Consider the following 16,433-nt stretch of genomic DNA (forward strand, 5'->3'; position numbering starts at 1 on the left):
GATGTCAGATATGGTGGTCGGGACAGCTGAAGGTCCTATTCGAATCGTCATCGAGTCTAGCTTCAATCGTCGCCTACGCTACAAATGGTGGTATTGATTATCTCGATGGTGCAATACTTGATTTCGATTTCTACCTAAGAGGTGTGCATGCTTATTGATTATCAGCCGCTTGTACCTCATGTTGCTTAGCACCCGTTCCACGAATTGCTTGGCCGATATGCTCAGACAGGGATTGAAGGACGAGCTATTGCAATTTCCGTCTTTACCAATCAGCCATATGTAACCCGCCGTGACGTAGAGCCCGATTACAGCGATGATACCGTCTTCAATTTTAACTCGAGCAGAAAGCAATATAACGACATCTAGCGAGGATTACGCACCGTACATCTGCCCAGTGTCGTATGCGCATCTGCGAGGAATTGTAGTCATACGGGGATTCGAAATTGGAATCTCATCAGGGCGGAATTATCAACTTTACGGGTTTCTCAGGTTGAGGATGCTGATATACAAACCTCTGGTGTTCACTGCCCGCAGACAACTTGTGAGCCTCCCAGAATGCAATCTCAACATTGCTCGGGCACAAACGATCAGATGATGGACAACAAACGTTGATAAGTAAGACTGATTAAGAGACTATATTTGGTCAGAGAATCCATGATTAATGTTTCAGGTATACGGTTGGGTTCCCACGTGAGCTCTTAACCAATTAACCAACAAACGATCGAGTCAGCTGGTGTGTTCACTACTTGCAACGAGATTTCTACTACCTCCTTCTCGCCTATCGAGATTCATATGGTCATGACAGCGGCGCTGATATAACCAAAGGATTATCAACGGCGATCCAGGTTAGTCCCTCGCCCCACCGATTCAGCGATGTATTACTTACATGGCGAATGGTGACCCAGTTTTGTACAATCCTGAACACTGCTTTCTATTCTGGGGCCCGTCCTGCTACGCTTTTCCGAACCCCCGCTTACCACTCCCCGCTGAAGATCAAGCACGTCTGGATTCAACGAGTGGTAGAGAACGAGACGATGCTGGGCTTCTCGGTTCAACTCAGTCTGACGGGGTGAGATTCGGCGAGTCCTGCGGTCCGATATGCGAGCTTTGATGAACAATTCCATAGATGGAAGGGCTACCATAACGGCTCCTAATATCTGCAGGTTGTCAACGTCGGAACTGTGTCACAGCGAGGCAACCTACTATTCAACCTAGGCTCACTCATCGTGGCGCACTTCTTCCAACTCGGCGCATGGTGAGGCCCGGTGAAATATCCGGTAGTCCAAAGAGATCGTATTAAACACTGGCGCGGCTCTAACAGGCTCTTGATCGGGCTGTACAGACTCCCGGCAAGAGTTACTTTCGCTAAACTTGCAAACAAGGTGGACCACCTTCCTACTTGAGCTCATTTTCACAAGCTTTTCCTGACAGTGCATGTTCCTGTCAATCGAACATAGAGCTCGGCAACTTCGGTGGGGCAATTACTTCGAGGATTGACAGACAGGTTTACAAAGTTACGATGATAAGCTTTGTATGCCAATACGTTAAGGACCGTTGAGGGAATACGTTTGTTTACCTATCAGAAACAAGGATGGGCTTCGTGATCGTGTTCAAACCGCTAGTAACGCGCTTGTCATACTATCGATCGCACGCTTTCTCAACCGGTCTTTTCCAGATTTCTTTCACCTATGCACCATCGTATCTGAGAATGAGACTGTTCGCAGACCAGCCTGCACGCGAAAGACATGGAAGACGGCAGAATGAGGCCAAGTGAGGAGTATCATGCGCACACGGGATCTGCGAGAGACGCTCGGGCCGAAGCTCGAGGTCGTCAATCGAGACTCTTGTCGTAGTGGCCTCATCTGCATCGCTGAATATCCATGCTCTCTAGGCAAGAATAGATCCTTGAAGGAAGCGACTTAAGACACCTTGGGACAGCTTAGATAGCTTTTAGGACTCACCTTGATGTTCTGATCTCCTGAACGATAGTCCTGAGAACTGGACAAGATAGCGGGAGTCGGATGGGAAACGGTTTGAATGTCTACTTGCGCACTTCGCGCGCGCAGAAACCCCGTAGCCGAAATGATCGATCGTTAAAAGAGGGTCGTTACAACGTCTGTCCGTCTCGTCTGTACAGGCGATGATCTTGTCGTCCCCGTGCCCGTCCAGCTTCCCGTCGTGCTGAGCCGTGATGACTATATGGTGGTGGTGGTGATAGGTAGGCGATCGTTTCAAATAAGGGATTCCGAGACCGTAGTTGCCGAGATCGACAGGGCCAAGGACGGCCGAGATGTTTCCGAGGGTCACAAGTTCCGCTTGTTCCCCGTTCAGCTATTCGACTGGGACCTCCGTAATCCAGCCCCTGCGGCCCACTCCTCCGTCCAGCTGTGCATCTAATCTGCTCCATCAAATCCCTCTTCTACTCCTGCTTCGACCCCTCGACGGCCTCTATCGGACTTCCGGCATCACCCGATCGCATATGGTCCAACACGGCCTCGAGACCCGGTCGGCTCTTGCCTACGGTCCCGAACAGAGCGTCGTCTCTCCTGCTCTCCCTGAGGGCGACCAAGTTGTCCGCATATGCGCTCCCTTCGTACCCCAACGGTCCACTGGCGTTCTTGCCCGACTGATGCACGCCGGCCGGGTTGATGGTCTCGCCGACCTTTTCATCAGACCAGGAGAGCGAGTTCGAGCCGTTCGTTCGTCGGTACAGAGTAACGGCGGTAGGGGCTCGGCTGGGTACGGATGGGGAAGCGTAACCTAGCAGCCGTTCGTCGTAAATGTTTCGGATACCCTTCAAGCTCTGGCCCGTCCGGCTGACGGAGAGTTCGACGAGGGTGTCGGCCTTTTGACCGGGGATACCTCCTCGTTCGAGCTGACGAGCTGCGGCATCTCGTAGCGATTCGTCCGAGGCCGTTCGGGTGTAAGTCTGATCAAAGACTGATTCGACGATATGCGAGAGGGATGAAGGGGTGATGAACGTCGCTGCCGAGTGATGGAGATCGACGAGTTGACGGAGTTGATCTGCCGATAGTCGACCCGAGGGCAGGAGTGGACGGGAAGAGGATGCTACGCGAGATGATGTGGAGATTTGACGCCGTGCGAACATGTTGATCGAGCTCATTGTTGTGAGGAATATGTGTGTGTGGGAGTGTAGAATATGATCTCGACAGTCATCGTGATGTGAACTTGATATCTTTCGCCAAACCAAACCTGGTCGTCCTGACCCTTTCGCTTATTTAAACGTCGCCCCCCTTCTCCCACTCTCCCCCTCTGTATGCACGTCGCCCCTGCCCTCTCCCGGAGCCCTGAGGTGACGTAAGGTCATTCCCCCCTTGCCTTCCCGATCGAGCACCTCGAGCATATCGAGAATGACATCAAGCGATGCAGTTGTGACGCAACTATCCCGAGCCGTCAATCAAGCAAGACCACGCAACAGTCTAAACCTTGAAAGTGCGTTTGACAGTCTGGCAATCTTGCCGACGAAAAATCAGCAAATCTAAGCTCATATAGCTACTTGTCGTCTCTCTACCTTTACCCTCGACCGTGCTTCCGAACACAGGACGTTCGATAATCTACACAGAACCACTTTTCCAAGATGACGAAATCTGACAGCGAAGTTATCGAGCAGTTCAATGGTATGTCATGTTGTTCACACCGATGGAGAGTTGCGCCATTCAAATTCGGCTGACTACGATGTGCATTTTATAGAGTATGTCAACATGACCGCCGATGTGAGACCTTTCTTCATTATGTTTCTCCCACGCTGTTCACTCATCTTTGATCACCTTTTAACTCTGAACGTGAAATGCTAATAGGAGCTGGAAGAATGGCTCAAGTCGGACCCTTCCACCTCGTCCGGATGGAACAAGGAGGACGGCAGCGGGGAGACCATTGGGCACGACAGCGGAAGGAAGATTGTCGAGATTCTCAAGGCTAACCCTGACAAGGTGGGAATTACACATTGACAAAGTCTGAGACCTGTTTGCTAAACCCAGCGACCGCTTCTTCTTTACCTCGTAGGACTCGTCCAAGTACACTGAAGACCAGATCGCCCACATGCACAAGGTCGTCTCCTACTGCGCCCGTCACTTGGCGCAAGAAGCTCACATGAAGGATGAGAAGAGCGCCGAAGAGTTGCAAGAGACCAAAAGCTACAAGAGTCTGAAGAACTGGGGACACGATAGTCTGAAAAAGGACGGCAAGTCGGGTTCGAGCGGGAAGAAGGCTGAGAAGGAGGACGATGACGAGGAGAAGGAAGCTGCCCCGAGCAAGGGCAAGGGAAAGGGAAAGGCGAGCAAGGAAGAGGTTCAGGAGGATGAGCGGAGGGAAGAGGCCGCCAAGGCGGATCAAGAATCGGGCGAGGAGGGAGGTATTGTCGCTGGCAAACGGAAAAGGAAGGAGGTGGGTCACAGGCGTGATTCGAGGGCGTCCAATAGATTGCCCTGCTCAACCCGCGATACACCTCGATCATAGCGAGCAATTTCTGCTGAAGAGGTACAGGAGGATCCTGAATACAATTCGGAGGAGGACGACGATTTCGCTCCTGGCGACGATGACGACGAGGAAGAGGGTGACGACGAGGACGAGGACGATGATGATGAAGAGGAGGACGAGGATGAGGACGAGGAAGACGATGGTCCCGCCAAGAAGAAGGCAAAGTGAGTGGTAGGCTTAGCTTCAACCCGGTATAGAAAGAGAAAGGCTAAGGTGGTTTGCTCCAATATTGTAGGACCGGCTAGACTGAAGTTTAGGTGCTACGAGGATTGCTCTGCTGCGAGCGAGAATTCCCGCGATTCTGTAGCAGAAAAAGAAGGGGCATGCCCCGGTTGTACAAGAAGCCACGATACGATGATACATGAAACGACCAGATCCAAAGATAGGATCCGAGACGAGCACGTGTAGGCAGCGTCTCAACCCTTGGTTGATCGATCGCGCTGCGGCATACCGCCATAGCCGAGTCTAAAGGGAGGCCAGGCTGCAGGCTGTGCAGAGTGAAACTCGTGAAACACTCCCCCCTGGCCCCTGGATGACGTGAGGAGCGCGTCGTCTCCCGAGCTAAAAGCGAGCGAGAGCGATGCCCGAGGCTGCAGATGGACCACCCACTACCCTCTTTTCATTCGCAGCAGTCCTCGTTCAACCTCCGTCCTGCTTCCTTCAGCCTGTTGCCTTCATAATCACACAAAGTCATCAAACGCATCAGCAGACCGGTTCAGCAGGCATCGGATACCCTATCCTAGTTAGCCTAATTCTCAAACGTCGACCGATCGACTTGCGTCTCGAGCAGGAATTATAAACAAAACCTCGAGGTCGATTCCGGAGTCAAAACAAAAATAGACGGAACTCCATAACCCAACACCGTTATCTCCTCGAGCAACATCCAGCTCGAAGGTCAACAACCTCCTTGCACTTAGCTCAATTGTGCTAGGCTCTTTTGACACCAAGAGTCATCGGTTGTCGAGACTCGGACTCGGAGTCCAACGCTGAACGCAACTCGCTTCAAGTTCCCCTCAAAACATCGCCTGCAATGACCAACCTGCTGCACCAACTCGCTCGACCGAGGTCACTCCTGGCGCTGGTCGTCATCATACCTATCTTGACTGTCATATCATTCTTGCGAAATAGCTCGCCAGGTCAGACAGCGGTGGGATATATCCCTCCTACGCGGGTACTCCCCACCTACGAGTCGTCCTCGAACATTCCGTTCTGTCTACCTCAGGGTGTGGACAATCACGCGTCAACCGGGGGCTACCACGATCAAGATGAAGCTCTACGCAAGACGCACGAGCAAGGGTTGTTGCAGGACAGCGTACCAGCTGAGGGGATCAAGGCGTACATGCGCTCACATATCAAACAGAAACAGCAAGGGTTTGACGCCAAGGCCGACGAGGACTTCTTAGGCATCAAGCTATATGGCCCGATCGACTTGGAAGAATACAAGGCGGAGCTCATGGAGACGTACGAAAAGTACCTGGCCATCCCTTACATCCGCACACCATCCTTCCTCCCGCTCGTCAAGTCCCGTCTCTCATTATCCCCTCCTATCGCTCCGCTGGCACCTCGACCCAGGACGATCACCACGACGGATGCTCACCGAGACCTCGTCCCTTGGCAATTCGCGCGATGGAAAGAACTCTTGCCCGACTGGGAGATTAGGGTATTTGAGGATGCGGATATGGAAAAGTGGATGAGCGATATGTTTGGAGGTACGGTAGCGGAGCGAGTATGGTCCGAGTTGCCAAGGATGGTATTGAAGACGGATATCCTGAGGTAAGTCGCCGGACATCAGTTGACATATACGCAGCAGGTATTGACGAATGCTTTAATCTCAGATACTTCATTCTCCTGGTTGAAGGTGGGATATACTCGGACAGTGATACAGCAGTAAGGCGATTCTCACAATGTTAGTTACGCGACCAGTTCCGCAGCTGACCCTTGCTTCTCGTCAGCCCATAATCGATCCCGATCAGTGGGGATACCCCTACACGAACGCAACCGATCCCTTGCTCTCCCACCTATCTCGGATATTGTCGCTGTCCAACTCGGCTCATCATATACCGGCGGAAGAGGATGTCATGACTCAGGACCCGCAAGACGAAGACGAATATGGCGATCTGATCGAAGAATCGGACATTGACGCAGCCCAGCTGCTGGATACGGCGACAGCAGAACCCGGTAGTCCTGCTCCGCCTGTAGATAACAATCTATGGAGACGAGCGGACGGAGTCAAAGAGGCAAGTGCGACCGCGCATCTCGACGGTGTTGATATCGGGCCTGGCATGTCTCCGATCGTAGACGACGGCGCCGAACTGGGACCACCAAGCTTGGTCGTTAGCGTGGAGAGCGACGCTATCGAGTTTGGGTGGACAAATTGGCGGGAGGTCGGGTTGAGCCGAGCAGATCAGATTGTGCAGTGGACCATCATGGCAAGTTGCAGATCTCGAGGATCGATCCGGGCGTCTCTGACCCTTATTGTTTCTGACAGGCCCGACCAGGACATCCCGTCTTCCTGGATGCTATCGGTCGATCCTTGCAGAAATCGATAGAGATGGCTGAAGCGGAAAAGGAAGCGGCTGCGAAGGGCGAGGTCTTTTTGCCCGAGAGCGCTCTCGAATGGACCGGACCTGGAATCTTTACCGATAGCGTCATGCGATACCTTTTGACGAGATACGGCTTCCAGCCCAGAGAATTGCTTCACGTCAAAGATCCTATCCGTATTGGAGATGTATTGTGAGTAGCGCTGCGATGAGTTGAACGCTAGTGAGACAGCTGTTGACGATACTTTGTTACGTATGTAACAGGATTGTGCGTTCGCATCGACTGAGCTGACAGACAAGTCTGGTTCGACCACTAACTGCACGTGTCAAACAGCTTCCTGCTGGCTCTTATAGCAGCGTTTCGCCGTTTACCGGCGAAGCTCAACGCAAATGGGCGGCGAGTGAGTCAATCCATCCTGAAACATCCTCTGTGTACACTCCTGACGACCAATTACGTGTTATGATTTAGGCTATCATGGCTTCTTTGGACGATGGAGAGACGCCGATCCTCAGATACAGGAACAGGAGAGGCTGAAAAAGATCAAGGAGGACGAGGAGAAGGAGGCGGAGAGGCTGAAAGAGGAGCAAGAAGCCGAAGGTCGGGTAGAGACCGAAGAGGTATCCCTAGACGACAAGTCGAACCTTTGGTAATGCAGGCGAGGGGGCATGGGCAGTGCACCTATACACGATACACGACTCGACGACAATAGCTATGAACGCTAGAACACTATCACGAACCCATATAGATGAGATGAAATTGTATCATGAAATCGTTCGATGACGAGAAATGGTCGCGTAGAAGCGCGAATTTTGCGCTTGCGACGACGACTTTGCCCGGGTCAAGCGAGGTTCAGAGCGAGAAGTCGATTCGATCGAGTGCAACATGTGCGGTTTGATGTCGTAGGACATTGGACATGCGCTCAGCTCTCGAAAAGATCTAGCACCTTGATTAGACACTCGCCGTCAACTGAATCATGTCTTCCGTGAGCGGAGAGATCTCTTGGACGATGCCGGGTCGACCCGGAGCTCTTACCCCTACGGAATCTTGTCATCTTGCAGCGAATGGCCACTAGCACGCTAAGGACGCTTCGAGCGGTCCGGTCAGTCCATAATACACTGTATCCTGATCAATATTTTACTGAATACTGAGCCTCTCGTACTCTCCACAGACCCGCTCGTCTGCAAGCCTGTCGACCTGTTGCAGCATTCTCGACCTCCTTCGCGCGATGTGCTGAAGCCGAATCGTCGACACCCTTGTCGCCAAAAATCGCTCCGATTGTGGATCAGATTTCGGGACTGACGCTTCTGGAGGTATCGGAACTGGTCAGCGCTTTGAAGGTGGGTCGATATGAGCTGTTATCGAAGGCGAGCACGAACGGTCGAGCTGAACCTTTCCATTTGCTGTCTCAGACACGGTTAAACATTACCGAGGTGGCCATGCCCGCCGCTTCTGCACCTGTAGGAGGTGCTGCTGCTCCCGCTGCTGCCGAGGCACCAGCTGAGGTCAGTCTGTCAAGTCGATCCGGTATGTTTACGGGTTCCGATTGCTCACCGGGTCCGCTTGTATCAACTACAGGAAAAGCCCAAGGAGAAGACCATCTTCACCGTCAAGCTGGAGAAGATTGACCCTGCCGCCAAGGCCAAGATTATCAAGGAAGTTAAAGCGATCATGCCCAATATGAACCTGGTGGAGGTTAGTCGAATCGTTATCTCGGCTCATTTGCTCCTCCGCTGACCGTTGTCAACATCAATACTGTCCCCTGATATCCCTACTTCGCCGCGGGAATCGCCTTGCCGATAATGCAATCTACCATCCCGCAAACAGGCAAAGAAGTTTGTGGAGTCCGTACCCAAGACTCTCAAGGACAACCTACCAAAGGAGGAGGCTGAGAAGCTGAAAAAGACCTTGGAGGCCCTCGGTGCCACTGTATCGCTCGAGTAAGAGGACCCCTCGCAATCATGACATGACATAGCACAATATCACGACACCATCGAGAACCATTTCGTCTTGACAAAGGAAGGAACGTTCGACCAATCAAAAACTGCCTTACCTCGGCTTAGACGGTGGTCTGTGATGTCAGAATCGACTTCCGCTGATCTCCTGCTGTCACGATGAGAAGGAGGCTCCTGCAGATCCGCACGACAGACTGAGAAGGGGTTAGGCTTGTCGGCCGAGTTCCGTCCGAACCTCCCTATGGTAACGTGGACGCATGGCGTGCAGATCGCCGATTCGCTTGGGGAGATGATCTTCCTTTGTTCCTCAATCGGGCGTGATCAGCTACATGTCTCTCGGAGGGAGAAGATATAAGCGTCTAGGTAACCTTTCTTCTGCCACCGCGAGCGCCTCCGATTGGGTTTCTATCACACAAACCCAGACCTTTCCCCTCACATGATCTCGTCGTCAGCCCAACATCCCGCCTTCCACTCTTTGCAACGATACATTGTCGTCTGCTGAATATGGACATTGCTCTCCAACAAACCCGACAATCTTCAAGATCAATCCTTGTGCATCACCCGCGAGAGTATAAGCGTACCCACCAGCTTTCGCAACCCCCTCTTATTCGCAACCGGTGCTTGACGTGGTTCGAGCGCACCAACTACTTGTCACCCCACAGACCCCTATTGGGAAGATCCCTTTGATCGCAACATGTCGCATTCCCCTTTCACCCCTCGCCTCTCTTCTGATTCCCCTTCACATGAAACCAACACCCAGCGACCTGCAAACTTTCTGGCTAAACTGTAAGTGACCTGATGCCACTGAAGGTTGCAGTAGACATTTCGCTGATAGGTGGCGAATCCCGTTTCCGCAGTTACGCTGCCTTACACGATGATCACAACGCCAAGCAAGCCATGTACTGGTCTTCCGATGGGAATCAGCTCGTCGTAGCAGATGTGAGCGCGCTATGCACTGCAGAGGAAATGACTAGTACAAACGCCACAACTCAATTTTCTCTGAACAGCCAAAACTTTTGGAAACCAGTGTGCTCCCAGTCCACTACAAGCATTGCAAATTTACCTCGTTCTGTCGACAGCTGAATGTAAGTTTGCCCACGCCATTTCTAGGCTGGTTTGCCGCTGACCTCCGGTCGAACACAGATTTATGGGTTTGCCAGAGTCTATCCCGGTCGCCACTTCGAAGACGCGCGAGGCAACATGTTGACAAACGCATCCGTCTGGGCTCATCCAACTCTGCATAGGGACTCGACAATGGAAGAGCTCATGGCCGTCAAGCGACGAGCACCTCCGCGCCTGTTTCGCAATCGCCGACAAACCAACGAGCGGTCCCCGTCGCAAAGGCCGGTTGAGACTCAATGGCGAAGGCGACAGCCATTCCAATCGGGGCGCCCATCGGCTTTCCTGCCTGCTCTCGACTTGGAACTGCCGCGCACCAGTCCAGCTTTCCAGCATGAATCTTTCTGGTCTGGCAAACGTGAGATGCGAGGGAATGCGCAAGCAATGCATCCTCAGACCGACGACGGAGCTACGAGACCGTGCTTTCTATCCGAAAGCGCTCAATGGGCAAATTTACCAGATCAAACGGATGAGCGGGGTCAAGTCTCAGCGATAGGCGCTGTATCCGGTACGCAAACGCCGATGGGGTCTTCCAGCGAGGGATCTTTCGTCCCGAGTCCGCAGCAGATCGTGCAAGCCATGGCTCGCTCCCGGATCGCCAATGCCTCAACGCCAACCACTCCCAAGATGAATCCGTGGAGGAAGGCGATGTGGGACACCGGGACGACCAGAGAGCGACAGCAAATGCTGGATAGCTCTTCAAGCGATGCATCTGCAAGCTTCGGACGAACCCAAGTCAATCGCACTTCTGCTGATCAGGAGGTCAATCTACGTCAATGGAACAATACAGCTATGCCGCTTCACTACATTATTGCCCCGGAGATCAGGCCATTGCAGGTTCCATCGCCTGGGCCGAAACCTCTACCGAGCCCCTCAGTGTTTGAGCAGTGGGACCCGGAAAGTAAGTGAGACTTTCAGGATTCACCAGCGTATACCCGCTGACCGCCTCAATGACATAGCTTCGGCCAACATTCCGCACCATCTCCCGTACGCTGTCAAAGTCCCACATGCAACATCAGACTCGTGTTCGGCCATGCTGCATCAACAGCCGTACTACTCGGCTCAGGATCTCGTCAATCCTCTCGGACAACGGATCGCAACGCTCAGACCCAGTTACCTCTATTCGGACCGGCAAGTTTACCAAGACGTCGAGTTATAGATCGTGCGCGTCGTGCTCCGTTTTGCTATTGTACAAGTTTCGTCATGTTGTCGTTATCGTTATATCGTGTCTAGTCTCAAACATCTAAGGGACTGCTCGAGGCGACTCCATCAATACGTAAGAGTTTGCGCCAGGTTCTTGAAGCTCGTTGTCAGTGATTTTATCCGCGCTCAACACATCATCGAGGCCATCTTGAATGATGTTCAGCCAAGCACCGAGGTCCGAAGCGGTTTGTTGTAGCTCGTCAAAAAGACTGTCGCAATGCGCTAGTCGGGTTATATCAATTGGTCTGGGAGAGGGTCCCATCGGCGGTTGCTGAATGTCCGGGGAATCCATGACCGCGGCAGGGAGAACGAAGGCATGGTCTGTGCTTGAGGATTCGTTAGGTACAAGCTTCATCGTCGATGTGGGATCGAGGACGATAGGGCGGGACGCGCCGCCGGCGGATGTTGCCAAAACCGGTTGCGCTGCTAGTGGTGAAGGTACCGATGCAAATTGTCGCATGTTGGGCATGCTTCCTCCTGGACCTCCATATGTGATATCACCTGTATCGATGATAGCGGGGGGAGGCTGATCGATAGTTTCAGGTCAGCACGCTGCTACCAGCCGCGGTGGACTCTTTGCGACCTGCATGACTCACCCTCAATCCCTCTCCATGATCCATGCCTGGAGATCTTGGGGGCGAAGCATCGACTACTGTGGGATGACTTCGATCCGCATCGGCCCTATTCGTGCTGCCTGGTCTCGACAAGAAGGATCCAAGCCGAAACTTGGTAGAATCGCTTCCCGAAGATAGCCTGCTGCGATGTGACGATATTGACTGGTCATCCGTGCCTCTTCGCTCCATCACAGCGACTGACGCCAGCCGTAACATTCCTGGACGCGAGGGTGGATCGCGCTCCGCTTGAGAAGAGGCCGATAGCTGAAGCGCTGAGGCCGTCCTATCGGCAATCCGGGGTGGTGAAGCCGAGGGACTGGACATGGGAGGCAAATCTGCGCCAGAAGGACTCGCCAGTGGCAGCGTGCGCCCCATAGGTGAGGATGTTTGGCTTTTCGGAAAGGCGAATGCTGTATTGGAAGTGTAAAACGGCACAGGGGACGACTCTTTGCGGTGTTGATTGAAGCCATGGGCATGTCTAACGGTTCCGAGGTCGTCATCGTCGTCCACAGATTGCTGACCGTTGTTTGATCCATATCCGCTCGAACCTTGGGCGGCGGTACCGAATCCGTGGCCAGAGGGCGTGCTGGGAAAGCTCCACGAAAATCCACTATGATTGTCGTCGTCGTCGTTGACATCGGGTATCTTTATGGACATTGAAGGCTGTCTGTTTTCATTCGCCTTGAAGGTGGTAGCTGTCCTCGGAGGAGAAGATTGGCCAGGTCTCATCGTATCCATCCCCATCGCGAAATCCGTATTGAAGTTGAGAGACACCTCGTCGTCATCGTCATCTTCCATGCTTGGCAAGCGAATAGTATTCACGTTTGCGGTGTTATTGGCTTCGTTGAAAGCCGCCGTTGTACCGGGAGGAGCGGAACCGGCCCGAATCGGGAAGCTGAAGGCTTTGTTGGAAGCCTGTGGGGTCGGTAACCCATACATAGCTCCATCATCCTCCTCCGTCTCAAATAGCCTCAGAAGGGACCTGGGAGCGCTCATTGTCGACGGATTAGACGAGTTGATCGTACTTGGTCCATCCGATAGAGCTGTAATAGCCTGAATATCAGAACCGGCGCGCGACTTCGTATCATGTCCAATCGCATTGGCGTACCAGAGTGAATCTCGATCGGCCCAGCGCCTCTCTCAATCTCCAGCTCCAGTCTCGAGGTCACGGTCTGTAAGAGAAGATCAAGTTCAATGACCAGCCAGGAAAACAGCAAGGATCTGTTGCTTTTGACTCGCGTTAAATTGCCACTCGTCATCGCCTCTTTCCCACTCGTCCCTGGAATGTTGACGATGTCAGCGGTCTTGAGCGACTCTTCGATCACGCGTCACAACGCTTACATGTCGTCTCCTAAGGGAGCACCGACACCTGGTGCAAGACTGATTCTTTGATTCCCCTTGTGCTTCCATTCTTCTAGATTGACTAACAAATCATTCAATTCTGATAGCGACGACCTGGAAGTCTGCTTGACCCAATGCAGATCGAGTAGCTTTTCTGCTGGCAAGCGCTACAGCGATGAATGTCCAACTCGTCAACCGAGAAAGGCTTCCGATGTGAACTGAAAATGGCACTTACCTCGTCCGGGTTCTCTTGCAAAGCGGAAGCTACAAACTCCTTCATCTCCTGACTCCACTCTCCTTGTAGTCGGGGCGCGCTCGACTTGGGGATCAAGCTCAACGCCATAGCCGCCGTCTGGCCCATCATTGGAGGCTCTCCCAGAGCCATTTCGAGCATAGTGATTCCGAATGACCATATATCGGCCTTGAAGTCATAGGATCTGCCTTTGCTGATGACTTCTGGTGCCATCCAGTATGGCGTCCCGACAAATGTCGTGCGCTTCGCAGACTGCGAAGGCAACAAGGCCGATACTCCGAAATCGCATAGCAGAACTCGATTGGGAGCCGAGGTTACAAGGATATTGGCGGCTGTGTCCGAGCGACGAACGATAGGTTAGCAATGTCGAACAACACCTTGTATAGCCATAAGACGACCTACCTTTGATATCCCGGTGAATCACCCCGTTTTTATGCAGAAAGGCTAATGCGTTCAAAACTTCTCTGGAAATCAGACAGATTTGCATCTCCGTGAGAGGTGACGCTCGTGCCTATCTTGGGGATCAGCATCAATACCAAGGCCGTAATCGCCGAACGGATTTACCAGGGTCCGAACGCTTCCTCCCTCTGCCAGCTCCATAACGATCCACACCTTGGGTCCTTCGGTCCAGCATCCATAATATTTGATGACATTTGGCACACCGTAATGATTCCAATCGGCACCGCTACCGCTTCCCGGCGTCGCGGCTCCCGAGCCCTGCTCTTTGCTCGCATCGATTCCTCCTTGGATCATCAATCGCTTCAAGAGCGAGACTTCCTTTTGTATATCATCGACGTCGTCATCGGCAGTATCCAGATTGATAATTTTGAGCGCCACGACATGCCCAGTAGCTATGTGTTTGCCCTTGTAGACCGCCCCGTATGCTCCCTTCCCGATAATATCGAGTTTCTGATTGTGAAATGTTGATAGCATCCATGAATCAATATTATGCTCACGAGGAGACGACCGAGAAAGAATCGAGCTACACTTACTTCAAAGATCGTGGATGGCGGAGATTCTTTGACCTGAGCTGTATTGATCTGACTGAGAAAGCCATACTCTCGAGTTGTCGCTTGAGGGATGGCCATGATTCCGGAAAGATCGCTGAGGTCGAGGAAAGCTATTCGGGTCACCGCCAGGTGAACATGATCTGCTTCTCAAAGGTCGTTACGGTAAACTTGCTGGCAACACTAACTTTAGGACCCAGCAAGAGTGCGAGCCCAATTGACATGTTGGATGATGAAGACACACCGCTCGTTAGCTGCCCAACATGCAAGTTAGCTCTCGGTCTCTTGGGGATCGCGAGAGCTCGGATGCAGAAATCGATCGACGGCGACTGAGACCACCTTGAGCATACACAGAAGGTACAGTAGTATCCGGCTTGACTGTGAGGTGTGGTATTCGTTCGTATCATTCGTCAAGGTCGTTAAGGAGCCATTAAATCGTCCTACATGTCCTACACGGCATCTGCCCTCTTTCTCATGTGGAACATGTAGTTGCACAACGTCCCACCGGGTGCACCGTCCTTCCAAAGCTTCCAATTTCCGGCGATGGGATCATAAACGATCCCTCGGACCTCTCCAACACCCACGCCACCACCATCTCGTCCTCCGTCAATGAGCCCATCGCCGTCGCTTTCCCAGACGCTTTCTCCTCCCATGTGATCTCGTACGAAGGCCAGTAATTCCGAGGGCTTGATAAACTTGTCGTACGTATGTGTACCGGGAGTGACGAGTCGAAGTACATGCTCTGCCATGGTGATGGTCAAGAGCTGCGAGAGGGGTGTCCGATTGATGGTAGAAAGAGCGAGATGACCCCCAGGCTGTTCACACCAGCGCGATGGGCCGATTAGCGGGTAGTTCAGATAAGCGAAACCAAGCGTCGACTCGCCTTGACCATGTCACCTAAAACTTTCAAGAATTCCCCGGGCTGATCGACATGCTCCAAGACCTCCATGGAACAGACGAGATCAAACTTGCGGCCCTCGGCGTGCAGCTGCTCGGCCGATGTGTGTCGATATCGCAGCGTGCCGCGCCTCGAGGCTGCACTCGCCGGTGGATTGGCTACCTCGAGGCCACCTTCATCGGCGATAAATGGCAAGAAGGGATCTCTGGAGGCGTGGAGACTGGCGATGGCGATGTTCGAGGCAGAGGCGTCTATACCCAAAGTATTGCCCCCGACTCTTGCCAGGCTCTTCACGATGGACATGATGCGTAAGATTTTCATAAGTCTGATCGATGCGTACTATTCACGCTGAAGAGAACATACCTCGGACAGGAGCCCCCCACCGCACCCGACGTCTAGAACGTCCATGCCCTCTAACCATGATTGACCGAAATCCTTTCTAGCCTCCTTGCGCGTAGCAAAACTCCAACCATCATCGTCCTCTCGAGCGCTGATCACTTTCTTCCTGACAAACTCCATCCGCACCGGGTTCATCTTGTGTAAGAGTCCGAATTCGCCCTTTTCGTCCCACCACTGTGATGATAACCGGGAAAAGTGGGAGATTTCAGATGCATTGATCGAGTTGAAAGTGGGCGTTATAGTTGGGGTAGGGGTAGGAGGGGTAGCGGCAGCGATAGGTGTTGATCGGGATAGGTGACTGTCTTCAAATGGCGGAGCAGTTGGACCGGTCGTGTTCGGACGAATCGCAAGCGGTGAATCGGTAGCACTGTCGGATTGAGCACTTGTGAACCAGCTGGCGGGGTTGTGCCAGATGAATCGTCGCTGTATCGCGTCCCGCCTGGAGTGATTCAGAGCCGCGACAAGTAGAGGTTTACCTCTGTTCATGGTGGCTCGCCAAGGTGATGCTGAGCGATATCACAATCCGGGTTTGCAACTTGCAACTTGCAACTTTGTGACGAGGGCAAATCGTGAGCTGGCTGCTGCTTGAACCCGCCCGCCGATCTTTAG

The 16,433-nt window shown here is 52.8% G+C and overlaps 8 protein-coding genes across 8 annotated transcripts; 4 read left to right on the forward strand and 4 right to left on the reverse strand.

Moving 5' to 3' along the window:
* Window positions 1–2,408: 2,408 nt before the first annotated feature.
* Window positions 2,409–3,179, reverse strand: HD553DRAFT_56488 (uncharacterized protein). Its single transcript, XM_046184322.1, has one exon. The coding sequence runs from the start codon at window positions 3,122–3,124 to the stop codon at window positions 2,420–2,422; it is 705 nt and encodes a 234-aa protein (XP_046035759.1). The 5' UTR covers window positions 3,125–3,179; the 3' UTR covers window positions 2,409–2,419.
* Window positions 3,180–3,379: 200 nt separating this feature from the next.
* On the forward strand, window positions 3,380–4,885 carry HD553DRAFT_313411 (uncharacterized protein). The gene is made up of 6 exons (XM_046180228.1): window positions 3,380–3,638; window positions 3,712–3,734; window positions 3,819–3,950; window positions 4,024–4,404; window positions 4,477–4,661; window positions 4,733–4,885. The coding sequence occupies exons 1-6, from the start codon at window positions 3,599–3,601 to the stop codon at window positions 4,740–4,742; spliced, it is 771 nt and encodes a 256-aa protein (XP_046035760.1). The 5' UTR covers window positions 3,380–3,598; the 3' UTR covers window positions 4,743–4,885.
* Window positions 4,886–5,091: 206 nt separating this feature from the next.
* Window positions 5,092–7,886, forward strand: HD553DRAFT_313412 (uncharacterized protein). Its single transcript, XM_046180229.1, has 6 exons — window positions 5,092–6,270; window positions 6,333–6,384; window positions 6,450–6,926; window positions 6,986–7,231; window positions 7,372–7,438; window positions 7,507–7,886. Exons 1-6 carry the CDS (start codon window positions 5,528–5,530, stop codon window positions 7,686–7,688), a joined length of 1,767 nt encoding a protein of 588 aa, XP_046035761.1. The 5' UTR covers window positions 5,092–5,527; the 3' UTR covers window positions 7,689–7,886.
* Window positions 7,887–7,933: 47 nt separating this feature from the next.
* HD553DRAFT_56607 (ribosomal protein L7/L12 C-terminal domain-containing protein) lies at window positions 7,934–9,332 on the forward strand. Its single transcript, XM_046184323.1, has 6 exons — window positions 7,934–8,020; window positions 8,097–8,137; window positions 8,207–8,375; window positions 8,448–8,540; window positions 8,614–8,730; window positions 8,863–9,332. The coding sequence occupies exons 1-6, from the start codon at window positions 8,012–8,014 to the stop codon at window positions 8,977–8,979; spliced, it is 546 nt and encodes a 181-aa protein (XP_046035762.1). The 5' UTR covers window positions 7,934–8,011; the 3' UTR covers window positions 8,980–9,332.
* HD553DRAFT_56678 (HSF-type DNA-binding-domain-containing protein) lies at window positions 9,333–11,310 on the forward strand. Its single transcript, XM_046184325.1, has 6 exons — window positions 9,333–9,776; window positions 9,848–9,929; window positions 9,998–10,075; window positions 10,134–10,617; window positions 10,900–11,010; window positions 11,069–11,310. The coding sequence occupies exons 1-6, from the start codon at window positions 9,685–9,687 to the stop codon at window positions 11,266–11,268; spliced, it is 1,047 nt and encodes a 348-aa protein (XP_046035763.1). The 5' UTR covers window positions 9,333–9,684; the 3' UTR covers window positions 11,269–11,310.
* On the reverse strand, window positions 11,063–12,938 carry HD553DRAFT_56625 (uncharacterized protein). Its single transcript, XM_046184324.1, has 3 exons — window positions 12,749–12,938; window positions 11,909–12,621; window positions 11,063–11,838 (listed from the first exon to the last, which is right to left on the reverse strand). The coding sequence occupies exons 2-3, from the start codon at window positions 12,581–12,583 to the stop codon at window positions 11,353–11,355; spliced, it is 1,161 nt and encodes a 386-aa protein (XP_046035764.1). The 5' UTR covers window positions 12,584–12,621; window positions 12,749–12,938; the 3' UTR covers window positions 11,063–11,352.
* Window positions 12,939–13,263: 325 nt separating this feature from the next.
* Window positions 13,264–14,453, reverse strand: HD553DRAFT_329122 (Pkinase-domain-containing protein; the record flags this gene model as incomplete). Its single annotated transcript, XM_046181904.1, has 4 exons — window positions 13,264–13,434; window positions 13,503–13,852; window positions 13,923–14,031; window positions 14,085–14,453. 4 exons carry the CDS (start codon window positions 14,451–14,453, stop codon window positions 13,264–13,266), a joined length of 999 nt encoding a protein of 332 aa, XP_046035765.1.
* A 378-nt stretch (window positions 14,454–14,831) lies between these two features.
* HD553DRAFT_285843 (S-adenosyl-L-methionine-dependent methyltransferase) lies at window positions 14,832–16,368 on the reverse strand. Its single transcript, XM_046178244.1, has 3 exons — window positions 15,789–16,368; window positions 15,411–15,713; window positions 14,832–15,342 (listed from the first exon to the last, which is right to left on the reverse strand). Exons 1-3 carry the CDS (start codon window positions 16,308–16,310, stop codon window positions 14,977–14,979), a joined length of 1,191 nt encoding a protein of 396 aa, XP_046035766.1. The 5' UTR covers window positions 16,311–16,368; the 3' UTR covers window positions 14,832–14,976.
* Between the last annotated feature and the right edge of the window lie 65 nt (window positions 16,369–16,433).

This window comes from Filobasidium floriforme, assembly GCF_021052385.1.
Source record: "Filobasidium floriforme strain CBS 6241 chromosome Unknown HD553scaffold_14, whole genome shotgun sequence".
In the NCBI taxonomy this organism is placed as follows: domain Eukaryota; kingdom Fungi; phylum Basidiomycota; class Tremellomycetes; order Filobasidiales; family Filobasidiaceae; genus Filobasidium; species Filobasidium floriforme.